We start from the raw sequence: 24,777 nt of genomic DNA, 5'->3' as shown, positions 1-24,777 counted from the left end.
TTTTAACTTTGTTTCTTTTACATGTCTGTTATTTTCAATAGTTAAAAAGGCAATAGTTACAAAAAACATCACGTGTAGTATATAAGTTTCACACTGATGGTTATTATGCATTTTATTTTTAATAGTATTTTATATTTTTATCAAGCTTTAAACTTATGAAACTTTCGAAATTTATGTAATGAGTATACTAAATTTACGTACGTATATTATGTATACATGAGTAAAATTGTTATACATTATATATATATATATACAATACAATTGTATAAACGTATGTGTTTATATATATGTATATATATATATATATATATATAAATGAGTATGTATGCCTACGTGTATGAGATTCAGTGGCTAAGGTCAAATGTATATGTTGAGTATGCTCTTTACCAATGAATATTTTAAGTATATGTTTTCGTTTTTAAGTTTTAGGACAATTATTGGCACTCGGGGTAGTATAAAAGTATCATACGAGGAGACGTTGATTATAAAAAACATGTATGAAATAAATTTCAGTGAATGAAACATATTGTACTTATTAGAGAATGATATTAGACACATATATGTGCAAAACTTACAGAAGTATCGATTGCTTTGTATAAAAACATAATAAGCATTTAATTTATTTTCTACTGTATGTTAAAAAAAATATTCTTAATATATTGAATGAATTTAAAAAAATGAATATTATGATATTATTTATTAGTATTAGATATTTTATCTTTCCTTTTCAGAGTTTTTTCAAAACTAAAAACCAATTTTTTCGTATGAAATATATATTATAAGAACGAATTTTTGCATGTATATGCGAACATCTGTATAAAAATAAAGCCAATTAAATAAAAAATTACGATTGTATACAATTTTTATTATTATTGGTTTATAGATTTTTACTTAGGAATATTCAACCATACATTTATAAACATTATTTATATAAATACTTTAGTACTCGTAAGTGTTAAATTTTTAATTTTTATCAATATTATAGAGAATGTACTAAACATGTACAAAGCCTTAATATACTACAATAATTGTAATTATTGTAAATATAAGTGATAAAGTTTAATAAGATATCATGGAAACAATATATTATGTTTCGAACGTATATTTAAAAATATTTATTCACTTTAATTAATATTTACTTACTCAAAAATAGAGAAAATTTAATTACATTAATAAATTATATTTAAATATTTAATAATTAAGTATTAAACCAATTTTAATGGAAGCGAATATTTAATTATATAATTTTTAATAGAAAATATTTATATTGAATAATTTGATATACTAAGATTAAAATTATATCGAGTAATAGTTTTATATTTAATGTAAAAAAGAATAATAATTTATGATATATTTTTTTAAATAAATTTTGCATAGAAAGTGATTGGAATCATTTTATACATGTACGAAATAGTCAATAGTAATAAAATTTTTAAAAGTTGAATATCTTATGACATTGTGGTTGAAAAATTTAAAATATAAAAAATAATATTATGTAAATTTGTTTCATCTTACTTTTTTGTATGTTACTCATATTTAATATAACTTCTACGTTAATAGGAAAATAACATTTTTATGTAGCACGCATATACACGCTAAACTATTCCAGAAACTTACTTTGAGTTCCGGAAGTTTTGAGGGTCAAAAGGTAAATTATAAATACAGAATAGTACATCAAAATAAAATTGAAATTCAGTCAATGCAACATACAGAGGAAATCGCAAATTTTTTGAGCAATTGTATGAGAAAACGCGTAGACATTCAACTTAGGCTCCTTTAATTTTGAACACGATAATTTGAATGAATCGTGAAAAACATATTATTAATGTATATAAACATAAATATATGCTTTACTTTTAGCTTTAGCAAGACATAGAAACATAATGTACGTTTCTTCATCTACGAGAATTCTGCGATTGTCTTGCCAAGAGGTATGTTTTGGGGAAGCTTCTTTTTCTTCCTAACCAAAACCGCAATTAAAATAAATTGTTATCAATAATTATTGGATAATTTATTATTGGATAATATTAAGAAAGCTTTATAAGTATATTTCTTTTTCATGTTCTTTTTCATGCGACTTATGGAATTGAAACCATAAAATGATGTAGCACAGAAATAATTATTTTAAATAAATTTGTCATTTACTTAGGAGCATAACAGATACCTTGCTGCAATTTATGATACACATTTTCTTTAAATGTTTAATAAAAGTCTATACAAAAAAGTAATTGTTTATAATTGTACGCTACTTTTTATAACTGTGATCTTCTACATTATAATAAAAACTAGTTGCAATTATATTGACAATGGATAATATTAAAGAGATAAGAATTTAATTTATTTAAATATTTTTCCTCAATTATTTACTTGTTAAGCCTTATTTATTTGTCTATGACAGCGTTAAATTCAAATGGTGAATTAACTATAATATATCACGATACTACGATAGTATGGCGATGCAATATTTGTGGTAAAGTTAAACTAAATATTATAAATGTAAAATGTAAAACATTAATAACATAAGTTCACAACGGTTCTCTTCGAGAAATGATCAAACTTATAAACATTTGAAATGATAGAAAAAATTTCGGAATACAATATAAGGAGATCATTCAGGAAATAACCATCACTGAATTCATCATTCATTTGATATTAATAGTATAAGAATTAAATAAGGTTATTCCTGAACTTGAATGCATGGGCGGGTGCCACCATCTGGGACCTCACACGCAACCAAATACGTCAGTCCCTCTTTGAGCTTACAAACTCGGCCCGATTCACGTGACATCCCCAAAACCTACCTCGTCGACCTGTAGAGTAGCCACAAGGGCATTCTGTCGGTTCGTATTTGTTGTGGTGATGGTGGTGGTGGTTGTGGTTGTGATAGCGGCGATGGTGGTGGCTATCGAAGCATCCGTCGCCCTGGAGGCAGTATTCGACCCGTGCGTATTACTATTGGCCGCCCCCGTTGCCCCCACCACCTCATTATGTGATTGAGTGCTGTTGATGGCGTTGGTGCCAGACGAGAGGGACGCATCCCTCTCACGTTCCATTGCAAGTTTGTAGACCTTGTTTCGCAGTGTGCTGCGGGGTATGCCATAGAGGACTGCCGCTCTTCGGGTGCCGAGTTTGCCACTCTGAATGTCACGTAGGGCTGCCTGAAGCTCGTCCTCGGTATAGGTTCGACGTCCTCCACCACCGCTCCCGACAATAGGGACCCCGGCCGCTGTCATCCCACCCGTTACTCGAGGCTTCGCCCTGTAGCAGGTGCTGCTGCAATGTTCAAAGGCACCGACCTCATACTCTTTTCTCAGATGATTATTCAGATTATTATATGATGTCATCATTATTTATGTAATATTCTGCGATCGTGCGTATTTTCTTAAAGAAATAAATTATTAAAGGATGATTATGCCATTTCACGATATCGAATTTTCTGTAATCATATTTTTCAAAAGATCGTTCCCTTTTTATATATTTCTCTGAATATAATATTCATGATTTGATGAGTGTTAATAATAATTCTGGTAATAAGTGGTAAATTTAATCATATTATTATTTGTATAAAATATTTTAATAATTATATATGATAATATTAGTTGTTTGAAAAGAATGATATAATCAACTATTTCGTCTTTTTTATATAAATATAGAATCTTAATTTTATTAATATAAATTTACGGCATAATAATATATATCTAATTTTCTTAATATTCAAATACTCTTTTTGTCGTCTTAATATACAGTTTAATTCCTAAATAGTTACTGACTTCTGAATCTCTAATCTCTTACAGATGTAAACATTATTCTCGTCGGTGTGACATGTAAAAATGAGTATTTCTCAATAATTTTAATGATTTAACCTACATTTGCAAGATTTACGTAGAGTAAATTGAGCAAAATGAAATATTAATTAAATTAAAATATTCATTATTTATAAAAAATTATTTACATTTATAATTAATTCAATTCAAATTTACTAAAATCTATTCAAAAATTTGTTAATAACAATTACAAATGATTTCTATTCATACAACTTTTCTATTAATTGAATGAAGGAATAATCATCGGATATAGAGCAAAATACATTTCGGACAAAGTCTATTTACACATCTATGAATTATCTATAAGTAGTATAAACTGAAATTAGTCAGACGAATGCACAATCAAATTCTAATTAATAAAACGTATTAATGATTATACCGCCGTTGAATCAGATAAATTTGTTTGCATTTATATAAATTACAGTCAATAAATGTATGTAAATAAACTAAACACATCTTAATGATTTGTAAATGAAACATTGTGAATAATGCAGTAATTAATTAATTTTTTCAGATACTATATTCAAAATGTAGTTTGAGAGTAATTTGCTTTTGATTAAAAAATGAACAAAAGAACATTCGTTAGTTAATAGATTTTATTATGCACGTCATTAGAAGTTTTTAATGCTTAACCTAACAATTATTTTGTTCATACATCCTCCCTTACTCTTACTCAATTTCTCGTATGCATTAACGATGATACATTCGATTATTTCACTCAACGCATCTATGAATTTCACAATTGATGTACTTGCGAAATTTCTATGTCGGATGGCATTACTTGAAAAGTACATAGGCAGTTGCTATTAAGTTAATATTTGCTGAAGATGATCATACATTCTACTAGCAGTGTTTCTGATTAATATCAAACCAAAAGTATTTTATCAAGATTTTGATTTTTAAAGATGGAAAATTTGTGAGTATATAAAGAGATTATTCATGCGAAAATACAATTTCCATCTTTTAATATTTGTAAGAATTTTCTGTTTTTTTTTATTTCACTAATTTTATTAAATAAATTACGTAACAATTTACATATATACAAATATATAAATTTGTATAAATATCTATATCATATTTATATCTATGTTGAGTATAAAATAAATATAATATTATATATTACAAATAACTTACGTAGTATACATAATTTATATATATATAGATAATATTTATATGACAGTTTTTATATATATAGTGCATATATGTAGTGTATATATAGGTAGTGTTAAATATAGATTTCATACTTAACATTGATATAAATATAAATATAATAATTCATCATTAGTTTATATATATTTATGCTGTTTATATAATAAAACATAACTTTCTAATATTTTATTTATTAATAAATAAATATATAAATAAATCAACTTTAATATTCTAATTTAGAATTAACATTAATTAAATGATACATAAATTAAGCAGTTAATAAAATAATAATATATTTATATCTCTTAATGTCACAATAGTAATTTTTTAATAATATGCATATTGTCGCACGTATTTAATTCTCAATAATGTTAAAAATATTTTTTTCTATAATATTCAGTTTCTATTGCATGATAGTTAAGAGTAATGGCTTGTATTGTGAAATTAATTTCTTGGCGATTAGACTTGATAAAATATATAATGATTTTAGATGATATTGGTTTTGAGAAAAGGTGCTTGTACTTTTATCAATACTGTATCAACAACGATAATTTTATCAAAGTATTGAATTTTTTAATGCTTTTATTGAAAAATATTGTCATTATAATTTTTTCAATGATAAAATATATATTTTCTTACTATTAATTTCATGTGTGCTTAGTTGTCACCCTTTAAAAGATAAAATTATAATGATTTTAAACAATTAAATCATGTATTGTTTGTTACAAGATATAATTTTTCAATCAATATTATATGTTGTATTAATTCATTGTCAATGTTATAATATCGTAAATTTCAAAAAGTAGAAAAATTGATGAGTTTTTAAATATATTATAATGATTCATAATTGTAAAAACAATATTTAGAAATATATAGTCCGTTCAGACTATTTGAATACAAAATGTCATATATGAGTTTTCATTTCAGCCTTTAAACAGATTGAATTATTCAAATATATTGTCAATTTAAATATTTCTTTCAGACTCATTTTAAACTAAATTGATATTTATATATATATCTATATCTATATTAAAATAATATTTTTATTAATAACTACTAATTAGTATTAATTAATTTGAGATTGAGCAATAATTGAAAGTTTAGAAAATTAAAATATGCTTTAGACCTTTTAAAATTGTGTGAATGCTTAAAATTTTATTTTTCATATTGTATTAAATATGCAGTTTACCATCAGATCATAGAATATTATATCTTATCCCAAACTAGAATTAAAAGTTTATGATAAAAAATATTTTATTTAATAAAATAGTTTGCCAAATATACTTAAACAATTTTTCAGTAATAATTGCTAATGTAGTAATTACTTTAAGAACATGTAATTTGTGTAGTTTAAAAGAATATATTTATTCCAGTAAGTTGGACAGTATATATAGATTTTTTAAAATAGAGCGTCATATATTAAAAAAAGGATTCTTTCACAATTAAGTACAATGTAAAATTAACAATAATGAAATCTAAGACAACGTTTAGGATATCAGAGCCATTTTCGATAGAAATTTTTATAGACAGGTTTGAAGGAATCCAAAATACAGATAGAGTTATAACTTCACATAATGTCAATGGCCGATCGGCCATCGCATTTCGCAGTTTACGACTTGAGGCGCTTGACCGATAAACATCGAAAAGACGACGAACAGAGCGGCGTGTCTCTTGACTTGTGAGACTACTGAGACTGTGATAAGATTAGGTCTCTTCAATCGCTCTTAACTTGTCATTCCCCTACTCACTACATTCTCTTATTTCATCAACGAGTATAAGAAAGAGAGAGAAAATCAACGCCCAGTCAGTCGATGGGACTTCCTTCAGCTTTGACTAGTACGAGAAATGCGATTCTTTCCCCCTCAGAGCGCATGTACAAACGCAAGTTCATTGACCTCTCTGCGAAAACGAGTAAGTGGTAGTACAGCTCGTCTGACCGCGAGAATTCGTAGATAAAAGTGCATTTGGTGCGCGCATGATGACGTGGCCTCTTGTCCTTACTGCGCGTTCCAGTTGGAAGGGGCGACCGATGTTTGAAATGTCGTGGCCACGTTGGCATGCGAGCTCTGTACTCAATACTCTACAGTTTTAAAAACCAATATCTGATCAATTGTTTTTTTTAAATGACTCGAAATAAAAGCAATAATAATATGTAAAATGGCAATATCGAGTTTTCCGTTTTATTGCACACTCTATAGCGATATTCATCCACTTTGATAAATCACGTGATTTTTGTTTTATGATCACTGTCTTTCAAAGCCTGCTCGCTTATAAAATGAACATTGTCTGTTCTTAATATTATAATGCCGATAAAATGACTTATTTCGTTGAATTTCTATGAAGCAATAATTAAGAATTTACAGTCGATTAATTTAATAATGGAATCGTATACAAAATTAACATTAGAAATATTGATTCTTGATCATTTTTATTTGTGAAATGAAAAAGACAAACAACAAGAGAAAACAGAAAAAAAATCTCAATTCAATTGAAAAATTATTGTACTTATTTATCCAATTTAAAATTATCAGTAACTCTTAAGAAGCCTAATTTAAATTATTTAACATTTTTTAAATTCAATACTAATATTATATGAATTAGAAAAGTATTGTAAAATGTAAAATTAACAAATACACATTAATTTAATTTGTCAATACCAAAATTAGCTATATTATTTTTGTTAATATAAAAGCAACATAAAAGTTAAACATTTTAACTATTTATAATAACATGTTCTTATATAAAAAAATGCAAAACTTTTAAAGATTATATTCAGTTGAATTTTTATTCATTAATTTCTATTTATTTATAAAAGCTTTTACGAAACTATACTTAAAATATATAAATGATGAAAAGACAACCAGTGAATGTATTCACAGCTAGCTAGTAATTTAGATAATATTGACAAAACCTATGGATCAAACATTCTCTCGTTTAAGAAACAATCGATTTGAAAATCTATTTCATTCTTAGTATATTGGCATTTCGTTATTATTTCATATATAATTGCAATGCAGTAATTCCGTAAAAGGATCTTTATCCAAATTATATAATGTTTTTACAATCACATTTATAAAATATTGCCATGTTAAAACAGATGTACAGCTTATTCTAAGAAAATATCATGCACAACCAAAAATAAGTAGCAAGTTAAAGAACCCTTCATTAAAAAACTGAATTTAGTTGATAAAAATGGTACGAGCAATATGCATACAACTCAATATTTTTTAGTAACATTGCAAAGATCGAACGTATTTGATCATATAATTAATATATAAAACATCAGCTAGTGAAAAGGCAATGCGTTATCAAGCCCCCAGATTTCCAGCATAGTCGGTAGCGTTTCGAATCCACAACAATCCCTCGGTAATCGCTCCTCCAAGCGTACTAATAATAGACATCGATAAAAATTGTATGAGAGCGTGTATGAGTGCTGCAATTGAAGTCTGATGAAAAATATCGGAGCGGTTGTGCCTCGCCGGGGGCAACGTACTTGTCTCTCCGTGTTGCTTGATCTATCTGTTGTCTTCTTTCCTCCCTGACGATCCAAATAAACAATTAGTGAAATCGAAACAATTTACTGCAACGACTTATTCGATAGATCTTTGTAAGTTTAATAAAATTGGACGGGGATGAGTGACCTCAAGTTACTAATCCAAAAATTCAAAGACCTGATTTTAATAGTCTCTGAAAACTACTTTCTTAGTTAATCTCGGCGACTTCTTTCAACTAGAAAATCTATGGAATAAAATCGATCAAAGTTCAAAGTATTTGAGGAAAATAGACCCGCTAAAGACACGAAAATGAACGATAAAGTAGTTGAATAAGGAAGTCGAGATTACCCTTTTTATCGATTACGAATGTCTAGACTTCGGATAACTTCTATAAAAATGAATACTTTCTATTTCAATCTTTCTATAAATCTTTATAGAAAAAGTAAAAATGTGCCAACGGTAGGAGACATATTATATTACGCAATTGAGAATTGTAACTGTAATCCATTCATCTGCTTTTCGACTATCATGCTAAACTAGTCATTCTCGTAAATGAACCATTTGATTCCAAAGTTTTAAAAAATATTATACAGAAATATTCCATTCTCTAGTTTTATTGCCGTATTTATTGTACGATTTATTAAAATCATCTTACAGTATGAATTGTGATAAAAAAATTAACGATTGAAATTATTTTTTGTATACGAATTAATTAAACTTGGATCAATTATTTGATCACTAGCTACAACTTATCATTTGCAGATTACTTCAATTTAAATTTATTTTTTATTTCCTAACAATAGAAATTAAAGTGTAAAAAATTTAAAAAAATTTTTAATATTTAAATAAATAATTAGGAAGAAGTATTCATATGTAAACCTAAAATTTTATTTGAAATTATAGAATACACCTATAGAAACTCACTAATAAAAACTTTCTTTGAATAATTGAATATTGTTTTTTTTTTATTATAAATTTAGTAAATGTTTTATTAACTACAGAAGAATTTATTATATGAATAAATTTTACTCATTAAACAAAAAAGATTTTAACGACAATAATTTTCTTTTAATTAAAATATCTATATACTTATTGGACTATTTATTAAATTTCTTACATTTTGAGAGATTAGTTTCTTAACGCTCCTATGTGTTTTATTTATACTGTTTTTGTGTTTTATTTTACTAACTTGAAAATAGTTTTTGGATCGATGGCTGCCGTCATTCGTAGAGGTATTTTTTGTTGCTCCAATATAGATATGTTGTTATCCTGTAATAAAAAATTGTGAAGTCAAATGTTGTCGATTGTTAAAGTATTATAGTTAATCAGGTCGTAATGCTATTAAATAAAATTAAATAATTGTCAATGATAGAATTATAAAATTGAAAAAATTTTGAATAGCACCATGTATAATATGTTATGAATTATGTTATTTTAATTGCAATTATTTTAACTAAACTATTTGTGCAAGTGTCAATCTTACTCATAAACAGTATATTACTTAAACATATAATATATAGAGTACAAATTTGACTTACAAAATAACAATATTTATGAAAACAATTTTTTTTTGAAAATTTGGTTTTATTAATAATTATGTTAATAATTGACGTAAATACATAAATTTTTAATTAAAATTCTCTAATGACTCAAAAATAAAGAAATATCAGAATTAAAGTTGATAAAATTAATTTTCTTCATTATAGTTATAATATAATAATCTTAATACTATTATTTTGCGTGAAATAATTTGTTGAATAAAATTTTATAAATAAATCAATTTTGATACTTAAGACCCATTACTAATTACTTTTGCATAAAACATCCATTTAAATATAAATGTGTTTTATAGAAAATGATATACACTTTTTTTCATATTCTAGAATTTATTTGAAAGATCTATAAAATGAAAAAGAAATCGTTAATTTGTTTGCATCACAGATTTTTTATAATTAACGTTTGTAAAACATACTTATTTGTAAATTTAATTATAATTTAATTAAATACAAATTATTATTTAATAATTGAATTTACGTGCTTTTTCATAAGAAAAAAATAATTGAAACATGCATTACGTATAGAATATTTGAAGTATGAAATATTTATGGGGTAAGAGAATTAAAATATATTTAAATAAATTTATTTATAGAATAAAAAATATGATGATCTGATTAATGAATTGAGAAAGTCTATTATTTTTATTTAAGTCTGTTATTGTGAAATAGAAAAATTATGAATTAAAGAATGAAAGTGTTTATCTTTGATGGATAACATAAATTACATTAATATATATTAACATTTGAGTTGCTGAACTCTTTTATTAGAATAATTGAAAATTCATTTTTGCTACGTAATACTAATAAACTTGATACTTTTAATTACTTTTATAATAAAAAAGATATTTTTAAAATTTATCTTAAAGTATTCGTTATTTTTTAATAATGAAATTAATATACAGTATTTTCGATTTTTTTTTACTTTTTATTACGAACTGTCATTAATTTTAAATCTTGTACAAATAATCTACGTATTTTTAGATGAAATTTCACATTTTAGATTCAGAATATAAAATATATAATAAACGGAAGTGCATTATTTAATCGAATATATATGTTAATAAAGGTTATCGAATGACTTAATATTAATCAACCAAGATTTTCTAAATACCCCGAAAAATTATCAATTTATGAAATGATCTTATATCACCTAAGATTAATCATATGTGCTTCCTAATTCTGATTTATTGATCTACAAATAAGTACAAAGGTGTGTCTAACTTCAGAAGTGGCGCTCCAACTTACCTGAGAATTTTTAGGCTTTGAGGAAAGATCGAGGGGCTGATCGATGCCAGAATTCTCTTGTTGTTGTTGCTGCTGCTGTTGTTGCTGTTGCTGTTGCTGCTGGTGCTGTTGTTGTTGTTGCTGTTGTTGTTGCTGCTGCTGCGAATGGTGGTGGTGATGATGGTGATGGTGATGTTGTTGCTGCTGCTGCTGCTGATGCTGCTGTTGCTGCTGCTGCTGTTGTTGATGCTGTTGGGCAACAACGACGTGAGGCTGTTCCCTGGGCGGTAAACACCATTGTGGTAGCAACGTCGGATACGTGCTACTAAGGGCTGCTGCTACCACAGATGCAGCCATAGGATCAACTTGGACCGACATGGGTGACTCTGCCGATCGCGAACTATTGCTACTGTCGCTTTGTGGACTCTACAGGTAGCGCATTAAAGAAAAGAGTTTCATGAGTTTAAAGAGTCCATTAACAAATTAATCAAGGATACCTTGTGTATGAATAATATTTTAAATATTATATTGAAATAAATGTAGAAGCTAATGATCTTACTGTGTTATTATAAATGACAATTTGGAGTCAGTATACTTTTGAGTGTTGATCAATTCGAAAATAATGTATCGAAACACTTGAATTTCAATTTTTCTTTAATTACTATCTGTAATTCGTGTAAATATGTCGTTTAAAAATACTAAGAATTAATTTCTACAAAGGCAATTGTATTCGAGTATTCAATAGTAATAGCATTCGATTCTCTAAGAGAAACTAAATAATAACAAATAATGAAACACACTCACAAGAGGTGGCTGTTCGTCGTGCGGCAACTTGCCATCGAGACAAAAGTAACACTTATCCAACGGTTTCCAGTCCTCGGGTGGTGGACTTAATCGACGTCCCAAGACATACGAGGGCGAGCAGAATATTACTTCTTTCTTCGGAGGTGTAGAGGAGCTGCGCGTCTCCACACACACACCGTTATTGTTATTGCTAATCGGCGTCGAAGTTGGTCTACTCTGGCAGTTTAATCCATCCCCAGGACCTGGCGTTTCCTGTAGCTCCTCTTCCTTCTTCACCCTTAATAGGCCCTGCGTCCCTTGAACCTTCTCCAATCCTACTTCGTCCTTCACTTCCTATTAAGTTAAAGATAAAAAATATAATAAAAAAAATATATAAATAATTTTATATATTGATTTATAAACTCGATACAACTACAAAAACGATCGAATATAAAGGGCGTATTGCAATTATTTATATTTATAATTTTAAGCGTGTTGGATTTTATTGTAATTCGAGTACATTTATTTTCTAAATCTGTTATCTGTATTTGCTTATTTAACCATTTAATATAAAATACAAAAATTTAATATTAATTATTTTAATTTAATTTATAAGCTATAATTCCGCAAGACATTTTTACATATGTATACAAGCGTATGTAATTTTAATAAGTATTATAAATATAAATTTTACAAACAATATTTATATACCAACTAATGTAAAAAATTGAAAAATCTATCAATCTATAAAGATTACCAGAAAGTTTGTACTGCATCCCAAATCTGTCTGCATTTTTAATCACTTTAAATTTGAATACTATATTATATATTACATGAATCTATGTACGATCGAAAATTATATTACCAAATGGTCAAAACGACACCGTTTGGTTTTACATTATAAATCAGAGTATCGTTTATTTAATCACGCACGGTAATATTTTGCTTGTTTGAAAGTTAAAAAATGTAACATTATTTGATATTTATCAATATAAAATAATTATATTTAATTTGAATTTCAAATTTTTATTAACATATAAATAATATATATAAATATAAATTATATATAAAAAAATATAAATAATATATAAACAAAAATTGTTTTTGCATTAGTATTGTTATTTAATGGACCTTCCATAGTATATCTAAATATTATTTTATAATTTTGCTTTAATCTTTTACATGGATATTCAGCATTTTAGATTAATATCTTCGCATTAAGAAATTTAAATTACAAAAAAAGTTTAAAATAATTTTTTGTGTTGTTTACAAATTTTTATTATACATAGTCATGTGAAAGTGTAATTTCAGTAAATAGTCTTGATTACAAATATTTATTGCAATAGCTGAAATGTTATGATTGTTTGATTTTCATATAAAAAGAAAATGCTCATTGAATTCGATCATTTCTTTCATAAACATGTAACAATTTTGAACACTTAAATGTCATTGGGCCACATAATAATGGACAAGATTTTCAATCTCATAAATCCTCATGTAAATTTATTGGTTTGGTTGAGAAGAATTTCTTATGTAGAAATCATTTTAATCTAGAACGTTTAATGGAGAAGAAAAAATTCGTCATAAAGCATAGCTAAATAGCATCTATGTCTAAAGTAAAGTTAAGATGGGCTTCGGATTATTCACCTGCTCGAATAGAGTCACGTAACATGAACATCCTGGTGATAAGTGACACATACCTTGGTCCCTTCAGTGTCGTTGATCTTGTCCGAGCGCTCCTCGGACTCTCTCAGAGGACTCAGCCTTATCCTCTCGTCAAGACGCTCTCTCTTGATCCTTTGGGTCGTTGACTCGAGCTCCTCGTCTTCGGGTCCGTCGAGGCTCGTCCGCCCGTCCTCGAGAGGCACTTCCTCGCTCTCGAGCTTGCGCGTCGTTGGACCGTTTTCGCCTAAAGCAGCCCCGTTCTCCCGGGCACTCTCGGTGAGTCGGCCGTTCTGCGGGCCGCTCGTGGCCGCGTCCGTCGTCTCTTCCGGTCGTCGAGGCGAACGCTCGCCAGTACAGTTGGCAGCGGCTGCGACCACCCGCTGCTGATTTGCTAAATTCGTCTTTAGCGGCTGACTCGGAGAGTCCACCGGCTTCGCTTGCTGCACCTAATGACCAGTTGATTCATCAGTCTTATTTTCGTGAGAATTACTACCTAGTGTAGAGCCTTTATAGTCTTTCTCGCCTAAAAAATTCAAGCTAAGTGTTTTCAGTAATCGTATGAGGATGCAACTACTGGACTATTCGAGTCACGGTAGCTGTGGTAAAATTGCAATTACTTACATGTGACTTAATGCGACAGAAACAAATATAAATTGAAGGCCCAAGTTTTCATTTAGTTTATGATCCAAGACAAATTAATCATCGTGCGAATATTAAAAAATTACTTCATATCATCTTTGAAATACTGTATAGGCAATTATGAATAACGATTATTCATTAATCGCGAAATTATTTCTCTTTTGCTTAGTAAATTAGAGTTTGAAATTATTTATAAATGAAAAATAATAATGATAATGATGACGACGGCGGTGGTAGCGGCGATTGTAGTCGTGGCAATAGCGATAGCCATAATGATGATGGTACCAATGATTATAATAATAATAATAATATTAATAATAATAATATCAATAATAATAATAATAATAATAATAATAATAATAATAATAATAATCACTTGCGCCAGCTGCTGAAGCTGTAGTTGAAGCTGTTGCTGGTGGTGTGGACTCACCACAGTAGACGTGCTGTCGATGTTGCGAGTGCCGGTGTACAGGGTGTCCTGATATTGTTTCCATCTCCTACGGCCCATCAACTCCTCCGCAACCCGCTCCAGACCTGTGACACCACCGCAACTACATTCAAACAATGATGGAGCGCTGTCACCCGATCAGCCGATGGCACGCCATAAGCGCCGCAAGGCGATGGGTACGCATACGGTTTAAAACTATTAGATAATTTATTTCTACAATTAAGGTTACGAGTGTTTCCTTATTTTAATTTTTTATTTATACTATATTTTTATTGCTTCTGTACATTCAATTGTTATTCAAATGTTGTAGTAAATGGCATTTTTGTTCATCTTTCGCTCAATGCTCTCAATCTATCTTAAATATTTTATGTATGAAATTAATCGTTGGTTTCAGTACCTGTGAATAAAATGTTATAATAATTTATATTATACTCACTTAAAATAATCTTTCACAACAATTATGTGACAAATAAATTAAACGTGGAATTTAAACAATTAAATCATAATATATAATGTACGCACGCACGTACATTTTTACGCACAAATATTTGAGTTTTTAAATACTTCTCAATCACATTGGTGGTTTCTGGTTAATGTAATTTTCCTAAAAACACAACAATTAATAATTGTTTCTTTTATATCAATATATAAGTGTGTTATTCGTTAACAAATTTATTTAGCTATAAACTATTTTAAATTAAAAATTAAAAATAATATCTAAAACATAAATAACTAATCATCAAGTTGTAACGCTTTTTAACGTAAGTGTATATTATTATTCTCAATCACAGTGTATATCTCAAACAATTTTTTAAATACGCTTATTTTAATTAATTTAATTCAAAAAATAAAAAAAAACACATAAAAAGACAAACTATAAATAAATATCTAAACTATAAATATAACTACAAAAAAACAATAATTATGTTTATGTAGAAATAAATGTTATAAAATAAATGAAAATTTATGTTTCTTGTAATCAATTTAAATATTTTATTATTAAAAACATATTTTAAATATACTTAAAAAGCTTAAAATCAAATTCGTGTACATAAATTGAATAGAAGAAATTTTAATAATTATTTGCTAACTTTCATAATACAATTAATTTATATAGTTTTATATAAAAAAATTTTTAATTATCCCAATAATTAATAATAAAATTATACTTTACTTTGCTTACTATATTTTAAACAGATTTTAAATAGACTATAACTTCTTATTGACTTTATAGGGACAAGTTTCATTTCGGTACAACTTTTTCTTCAAGATGAAATGTAATAAACAGAGAAAAAGTACAAAATATATGAGGAGTAGAAGATAAATAGCAATGATAATATATTCCAATAAGCCAAAAAAAAGAACTCGCTTTTGTTCTTTGCATTTATTCTAATTATGTATACTAATTATTAATTGAAGTTATCGTAATAAAAATAAGGGTATTCGGAGATATTGGTATCACGAGGAAATAAATATAATTTTCGAAATTTTTAGCATGTTATTTAATGATAACACGAGGTCGTTTTTAATCTTATTTACAATATATAAGAAATCAATTGTGGTACGTTTAAAATAGTATTTAATAAGATATTTATTCCTTATATTTATAAACCATGATTCGTTCATAGTAATTTGATATAAATGTGGCAATATTTTAAATTAAGTTTATATTAAGACAGAATTTTATTACTCAAAGAAGTTTACACTTCTTTTTAAACGCATCAAAACTAATAACATTTCATAAATTTTTCTTACATATTTTAGATAAATTTTGATTTAATAAAAAATACTATTTCTATTATTACAACTTTAATATTTTTATTTTTTTGAATTCATACTTAGATAATTTTATTCCCTCTAATAGCCTACTTATAATATTTTAATCAATATAAGAAATTAGTCATGAATCACTTCGAAATTCAAATAATGTATTCTTTTCAAAAGTTTATGTGTAAACATGAAATGGTCATGAGCATTTTAAATTTATGTATATAATTTATCTCATAATTTTGTATGTAAAGATATCAAGCTTGTCAAAACAGGGACAATATATATTTTCATATTAAAGAAATGATAGATGGCCATAATTACTATGCATTTCACAAAAAATACAAAAGCTATCATAACCTATAGCTATACACTAGACTATAAAACCGTAGCTATACAGTAACCACATACAGTTTGTACATGTGCGTGAAAAAAGGGATCCTTGAATAATGATTCGGTCGTTTGTTTCTTAACGGTCAGACTATCTATCGATAAATAATTTATAGAGGTGTACGTAAAACAAAATTGTTTATATGTTACAAAAAAAGTTTGTGTTCTTAAAAAGGAATTTTAAAACTCTTTAGTTTTAATCCATTATAGTTAATAATATTATAAGCGAATATGAAAATCTGAACAATTTAATTGTTATCTATTATTATAGAATAAATGATCGTAATGTAGTTTTTTTGAAAATTAAAAAATACTCACATTGGCGGGTTTTGCATCGTCAAAATAAATACGATAAAAAAATAATACTTATATATAATACTTTTACGATATATATATATATATATATATATCTATAAATTTTATTAATATTTAAGCAAATTATAATAAACAAGTATTTTAAGTTTTAGGATTAAGTGGTTTCTCGAAATATTACTAATTTACATGCTTACAAATAAGCCTTTATTTTCATATATTCCTAGAATTCATTTAATCATATTCGATGATAAATTTAAGAACAATATTTAAGTTAGTTTTTTCAATCATCAAATTGATTCATTCCTCGTTATACAATTGATGTTATTATATCAATGTGTTGGCTAGTTGAATCGTTAGAGATACTATATATCATATAAATAGACAGTGATAAAGAGATTTATATAAAAATTTATCTGTAGATATATACTTAGGCATGTACATATCAGGAAGCAAAAGAGGATAAAAAATAGAAAGAGTGAAAAAAGAGTAAATTAATGTTAATGCAATAGTTAAATAATGAAGAACTATGCATTCATACATAGTAATAAGTATAATGGATAATGTTGAGATTTTAGAATGTACACAATATATAAATATTAACCATGTAGCATAATATGATTTTAATGTTAAAATAGTAATTTAAATGCTCCTATATTTATATAACCATGCATATTCTTGAAAATTTATATACAAATGGGCAATGAAAAAGTTTATCTATAATTTTGTTTTGTTTAGTAACTGTATTAAAGATATATATAGAAATACATACTTATATTCATTTATACAAATTATTATTTATGATACAAATTTTGAAGACATACGGAAATTATTTATTAAATCTACGATTTTTATAAATTTCTAGTTACTTAATGAATTATTTTAAAGTGCTAATATACACAGTTTTAATTATAAGAATCAAAAACATATTGTATTCATTTTTAAATTTATACATACAAACATAGTATTATATTATGAATAAAAGTTGATAACATTTTTATTCCTGTTCAAGTATTAATATCAAGAGTAATATTTAATATCAAGTTTTATTACCAATATGTAAATAATAAATATTAATATATATTAATAAATATGGTAATATATAAAGAGAAAAGTATATAGACCATTATTATTAATTGTAACACTATTTAATGGTAGTAATATTTAATTTTTTTAGCCCACAAGTAATCATAATTTATGCTATATTCTATTTATATAAGCTAAAATAAAGGTTTATTAATCATTTTAATGAGAATTGAAATAATTAATGCTGATTACAGACAAGTTGCAAGTAGCAGTCCGAATGAATTAAGGAAGGGTAGAAATCATACGAAAAGTTTCGATCAATTATTCAATATTATTGGTCTATTGTACGTAATTTCATTGATTGCATGAGAAAATAATTGAATCATGATAAAATCATATGTAATAAAATCCTTCGTTTGGGCTAAGTACAAGCACTGTTAAAGAGAAGGGATAGGGAGAGAGACAGAGAGAGAGAGAGAGAGAGAGAGAGAGAGAGAGAGAGAGAAGAGACAAGATGAGTATTTCTGGAAAACCACTCGTTCCATTCCCGTCTGAGCGGAATTCACAAATTAAATTGTTCGAGGCCTGTAGAATCGACTTTGGTGTGCACGTACACGCTTACGCTGCATCCGCGGATACTCCCTCTCTTACCTCTAGTTACGAGTATATTCGACTAAATGAATCATTCGTCATTTATGACCGCTCAAAGTCATTCTTAAGCCCTCAAAAATTCTCAATATGCACATTATCCAAACGGGGTATGCATGACCGGGGTATGTAGAAGGTATACTTTTATTTTTTCCCTTCAACAGATAATCGAAAGTCCGAACAAGAAGTAATCTGACTGATAGGTAAATGCTACAGATTTTCTTTACAATATAAAATGTAAATATTATTCAATCAATAATTGGATGATCAATTACTTCATATCAAATATATAACATTATCAAATTCTTCATAGCAAATATATCATATTATCAATTACCTCATATTCTATTTTCAATTTATCTTTCAATATATATAGCACTATAATGCATAGATGTGTATTTTTAATATTATTTACATAAAATATTGGCTCATTATTCAAAGATTTTTCTTAAATTAAATCATTCTAATTTGATATTATTTTTCAATATGGATTTTTGATGCATTTATTTAAAAATCTATGATATTTAAATGTTTTTTTCATTTTTGTTATGATACTATTTATCTAGAAAAATATTAACATACTAATTATCATTATCAATTTTGATATATCTACTTGTTTTGCAGTGTAAATATTAAAATGGCTCACAACAAAAATTCATAAAAACAGAATATTTATTTAAATTTATATAAAAGTGCTAAATTATTTTTGATAAATATAATGACAATATCTGGCCACCCAGATTAAACACACATCACCACATTCATTTCTTCACTTTATTTTTACCATTGCTACATTATTTCATACATGTTTTGACGTTCTTTCATTTGTAAAGAATGTAACAAATATTTGAAGAATTTTTCATGCATTATAGAAATTTTTACTGTAGAATGAAGAATTATAAGAAATTGAAAGAAAAAATTAAATAGAAATATCACTTTTTGTACAAAGAACTAATGATAGGTATAAAAAAATTATATAATAAGTTGATGACAACATTTTTTTGTAAATAGATGAATTTCAATTGTTAAAATTTTAATAGTTTAATTTAATTTGTATAAAAACATTTATAATTAAATTATTTAAGGGTTAATTTCTGCCATTTATTTAAGTCAACACTTACCTAATGGTGAAATATATGTATTTATATGTATTGCGTTTTGGAAATTTCGTGTATGAAATTGACAATAAATATTTAATAAGTCTTAGAATATAATAATTACCAAAATGTCATACATACAACAAAATTGTCGTAAAAGAATATAAAATCAGCACATGAGTAAAAAAGCGACGTTACATTGATCACTCAAAAATAAAAGAGAGAGGGAGAGAGAGAGAGAGAGAGAGAGACAGACAGACAGACAGACAGACAGACAGACAGAACAGGGCTGAAGTTTTAAAGTAGAGCGTGTCGACCTATGTACTAGGTATTGGCTGCTTATAAAAGATCTGAATAAATGATTGTTGCTTGTCACGCCAGTCGAGCCAATGGTCGAATCGTGCTGCATATAGGCTCCGCTTTTATTCTGACCCCCTCCTTAGCTAACCGTTACCGCAGAATTGACTGTTCTATAATTATGTAGCTCTTTTTCATTTTCAGAAATACCTTCTTCCAACTGAATTTTGAATGCTCCCATTGTACTACCGATTATAAATATTTACACTATTTATAATTTTGTGCAAGCATACGTGTATCTAAGTAAGACTAATGAAGTTTCAAACACAAAACGCTTTTTGATGGCCAGAAATAAAAACTGTCACAAATAACGCCAAATACACTGACACACTAACGATAAAAATATTAGTTTGACATAGTAATTGTATGTTCTTTCTAACATACAGCTGCAACATAGATTTACTCTACATTTTTTTCCTTAAAGGTGTATCAATATTTTTATATGTAATTTATAGTTCACATACATAATTTATATATATATACACATAAGTTTTAAAGAAAAAATGAATATACTACATAATTATATTATTTTCCATTCATGGTTTTACGAGCAAAACTAAAAATTAATGACATTATCATTTACTGATCAGTTACTTTAAATGTAAATGTAAATTGATATTTTTAAAGTTCAGTATAGGTTTTTACGAATCGTTCAATTTCATTTCTAATTTTGCGCTATACTGCTAAATAAGTTTCTGCTAAATAAAGAAATTACACAAATTATAAAAATCGTTATTAAACCTTTTTCCAAAAGTTTATAAAATTTTTCATTATCAACAACAATATTTAACAAATATTTCGTATTCGTCATATAAAGACGAAACATAATATATACATTTATAATGGCTGTACGGGATAATATGAAAATACGAATAAAAAGTAATTCGGAAGAGGAAGCGCGAATTGAAAATGCTACAGGTAAGACAGGTGGCGAAAGCAAAAAATGTATTTGACATTGAAGGCTTTGATGAAATCTCGCAATTGATAGGCAGATATGCTAAAGAAATAAATCATAAGAAATAGGCATTGTAAGAAAAACTAAAAATAAGTGGCCACGAATGATAATACCCTATTAATTAGAGAAATACTGAAATTCATAATTTGTTATTTAATATTGTGTATTATGAACTTACTTACCAAATATTTGACTTACGATTAATTATGTTCCAGTATTATATACTCAATTTTATACTTTCATATTATATAAATTACCGATTATATTCTAAAAATTGTAGCCTCAAAGTTTTAATTTTAACAATAATTTTATTTTTTATATTGAAAAAAATATTGTAGTATTAGATATTAAAATAATTATATAATATCTTATTCGATATTTTACTTTTTACAAAATATAATTTAAATAAAATTGCTTACTCGATTATTAAAAAGTGGTATCGACTAAAGTCATATTTAAAAGCAATATATATTTAATATTTTTCATAAGAGGGTAAGAAATCACAGAAAATCTTGTAATGACAAATATATCGCTGTGATTTTCGATAAAAATCATTCACGTGCTTTAAAAAATACTAAGAATAATTTTGTTCTCTTAAAGCAATGAAATAATTCACGGTCACGAAATCACACAATATTTAAAATATGTAAGTAGAATGATCCGAATTCGGAAAAGAATTTAAATAGAAAAAAATTATAGCAGAAGTATGAGTTTCTAATCAATTTTATGACATAATAATATATTCATATCGAATATCAACATATTTTTAGATCTCATGGCATTGTAAAACAAACATTGAAAAATCAAAAAATTATAAATATAACCATAATTTTTGTTTCATTTGTTGTCCATATGTAATTATTATGTAATATTATATTATTATTATAATTAAAAAATTTTATAATAAATACTTAAATATTCAGATATATGAGATTATTAATGTTAGTTCATATTTAAGTAAATATTCATTATTTAATAAATATATTGAATGTATTTTATATTAGTTAGTAGCAATACAGGTATTTGTAAGAATGAAGTAGAAAGCGATATATGTAGATATAAGAAAGAGAGATAGAGAGAGCGACACTTGATTGAATTTATCATGACATTGAATTTATTCATAAAGGTATTTATGGAGAACTAAACGAACGAATAGAATAGCACTATGATGAATTTGCATGCAAATGTACACAGATGTGCGATGCAGTTAACATCTGCTAATAGGTACTGAATAAAAATTATGTCTTGTTCTCATAAATCAACGATGTTGAAAGTTATAAGAGTATTTTAAAAATACTAATATAAAATCAAACGTTATGTTTATACAGAACAAAAATTTAACAAAATACTATGAATAAAAGATATCTATACATAAAATGCCAGATAGCGAAAAAATATGTAATACAAACAATAGAATTATACAACAGAATTATTCATAAGTAAATTGCAACATTTATATATAATATATATAGTGTGTATGTATATAATGTATATACATGCTATATATGATATCTGTTTGTAAATTGTATTCAATTATAAAAGATTATATATATAAAATTTTGAAACATACAAAAAATGTTTACATACATATTAAATTAGTACTATTAAAATATTATAACTTTTAGTATTAACAAACTTTCTAGATCTAACATAAAAAAAAATGGGTTGGCGAAAAATGAAAGCCCATAATTGAAAAATTTTATAGATCAATTTTATTGATGAAAATATGGGAAAACCACAGTAACAATAGAAGAAAGCCCATAAAAAGAGAGTCATGACAAATTGTGGATTCCCATCTTATTATCAATGTATTCTTTCTCAAGAATTGCCAATCGTTATCGATATCAAGCGTACAACTTTCGCAACAGTTAGTAGAAAGTCTCACAGTCGAGTCTCTGCTCAAAGGTAAATTTCGTTGACTTATCGATTGAAGCATGATATATAATGAACAGTAATTTCATTCATATTTAAATTACTTATAAAAATTTATAACACAAAAATTGTTCCTTTACATTATACCGTCGAAAGCGAGTAGAATAAGAGTAAGAAATATTCTTCATATTCTGATTTATAAGTTCAGATTTATAATTATTTATAATGATATTTGAAGTTTTCTTTTATTTGCAATAATGTTTTATATGTTCTTTGTTATTTAAAATGACACATAATACTAGGTTGTATATTTATTCAATATTAAGTGTAAAAAGTATAAGCACTTTAATAACAATTACCAAATTAATTAAAAAATTTTTTTTTAACATTGGACTTCGTAGAATTAGAAATTTTTATAAATTTTTTAACTAGAATCTACAAATTTTTATGCCTTTTAAAATATCTGAGTTTTAATATTAATAATAATTTAGTATATGAAATTTAGCATATTAAAAATGAAGAACAATCTTTCGCAATATTACATACGTCTTTTCGATCAACTTTAAATTGTATAAGCAATAGAATTTTTTTCTTTAGAATCAAAATATGTATAAAAATAAAGTTCTTATTTAATGGCTAAAAATAAGTTTAAAAACATGTAGGTACATTATTTGGTAAAGGTTTTTATGACTATTATAAATTAATCAAGTACAATATTTTCAAACAAAGCATGTAAAGAAAAAATAAAGTAGAACACGATCTCTTATATCCACATATTACATTAATATACATGCCATCCATAGCAATCTTTTAACTTTTCTCTACTTCAAACTGTATACTCTACAAAGCACAATTTATCGATTTTAAATAAAAGATCGTCATCTAATTTAACAGATTACAGTTTTTACCATAAAAAAACACAAAATAATCGAAAAAAAACTATGTGGTATAAAATGTATTAGCTGCATCTATATATTTTGTTCCAAAATGAAACAATAATATTGAAACATATTAAATCACAGTGATTTGAATGAACATTCTTTGCAAAGAGTAAAAAAGTGGTTTCATTTGATAATAACAAATCCGTAGCAAGTATATTTTATTATAAATGTGACATTGATAATAATAAAACATAATGTATTATCCATTACTTTTGTACTAACATACGAATTGTTTATAGCAAAGCCAATCAAAAGCCTCATAACTAATGAAAAAAGAAAAAATAATAAAAATTTTCAATAATGTAAGTGCACTATTAAGTCGCGTGCTTAAAGTACACGATTATCTTGATGTTTAAAAATACAATACGGCTGTTTTAAAAACATCGTAAATTCTTAAGAGCATAAAAGCAGCATATTAGCAAAATAATGTATTCTGACGATATTATTGATAAGCGACCGCGTGAGTTTCAGCTTCTTCACAATCAAAAGAAGAAAATAAAGAACAAAACTGTGAATAAGTGAGAATGATTGCTCGTGACTATGTTTCATTTGGATTTGAGACTTCCATCTTCCATTGGCTTCCATAAGGGGCATCAATAATAACGATGAACGGCCGTCCGAATGAAATGA

At 26.4% G+C, this 24,777-nt stretch overlaps 1 protein-coding gene across 1 annotated transcript in view; it reads right to left on the bottom strand.

The window, feature by feature from the left end:
- Positions 1 to 24,777, bottom strand: part of Eip93F (Ecdysone-induced protein 93F) — a 57,290-nt gene that overhangs the window by 9,570 nt on the left and 22,943 nt on the right. The window contains exons 3-9 of the mRNA XM_011498616.1: positions 14,711 to 14,868; positions 13,731 to 14,141; positions 12,052 to 12,384; positions 11,509 to 11,673; positions 11,269 to 11,364; positions 9,657 to 9,736; positions 2,802 to 3,273 (exon numbers count right to left, since the gene is read on the bottom strand). Coding sequence (XP_011496918.1) covers positions 2,802 to 3,273; positions 9,657 to 9,736; positions 11,269 to 11,364; positions 11,509 to 11,673; positions 12,052 to 12,384; positions 13,731 to 14,141; positions 14,711 to 14,868 — 1,715 coding nt within the window. The remainder of the gene's footprint in view (positions 1 to 2,801; positions 3,274 to 9,656; positions 9,737 to 11,268; positions 11,365 to 11,508; positions 11,674 to 12,051; positions 12,385 to 13,730; positions 14,142 to 14,710; positions 14,869 to 24,777) is intronic.

The sequence above is a fragment of the Ceratosolen solmsi genome, unplaced genomic scaffold, assembly GCF_000503995.2.
Source record: "Ceratosolen solmsi marchali unplaced genomic scaffold, CerSol_1.0 scaffold30, whole genome shotgun sequence".
Lineage (NCBI taxonomy): Eukaryota > Metazoa > Arthropoda > Insecta > Hymenoptera > Agaonidae > Ceratosolen > Ceratosolen solmsi.
Note: the sequence above shows the minus strand (reverse complement) of the source record. Positions and strands in the feature narration are given on the sequence as shown.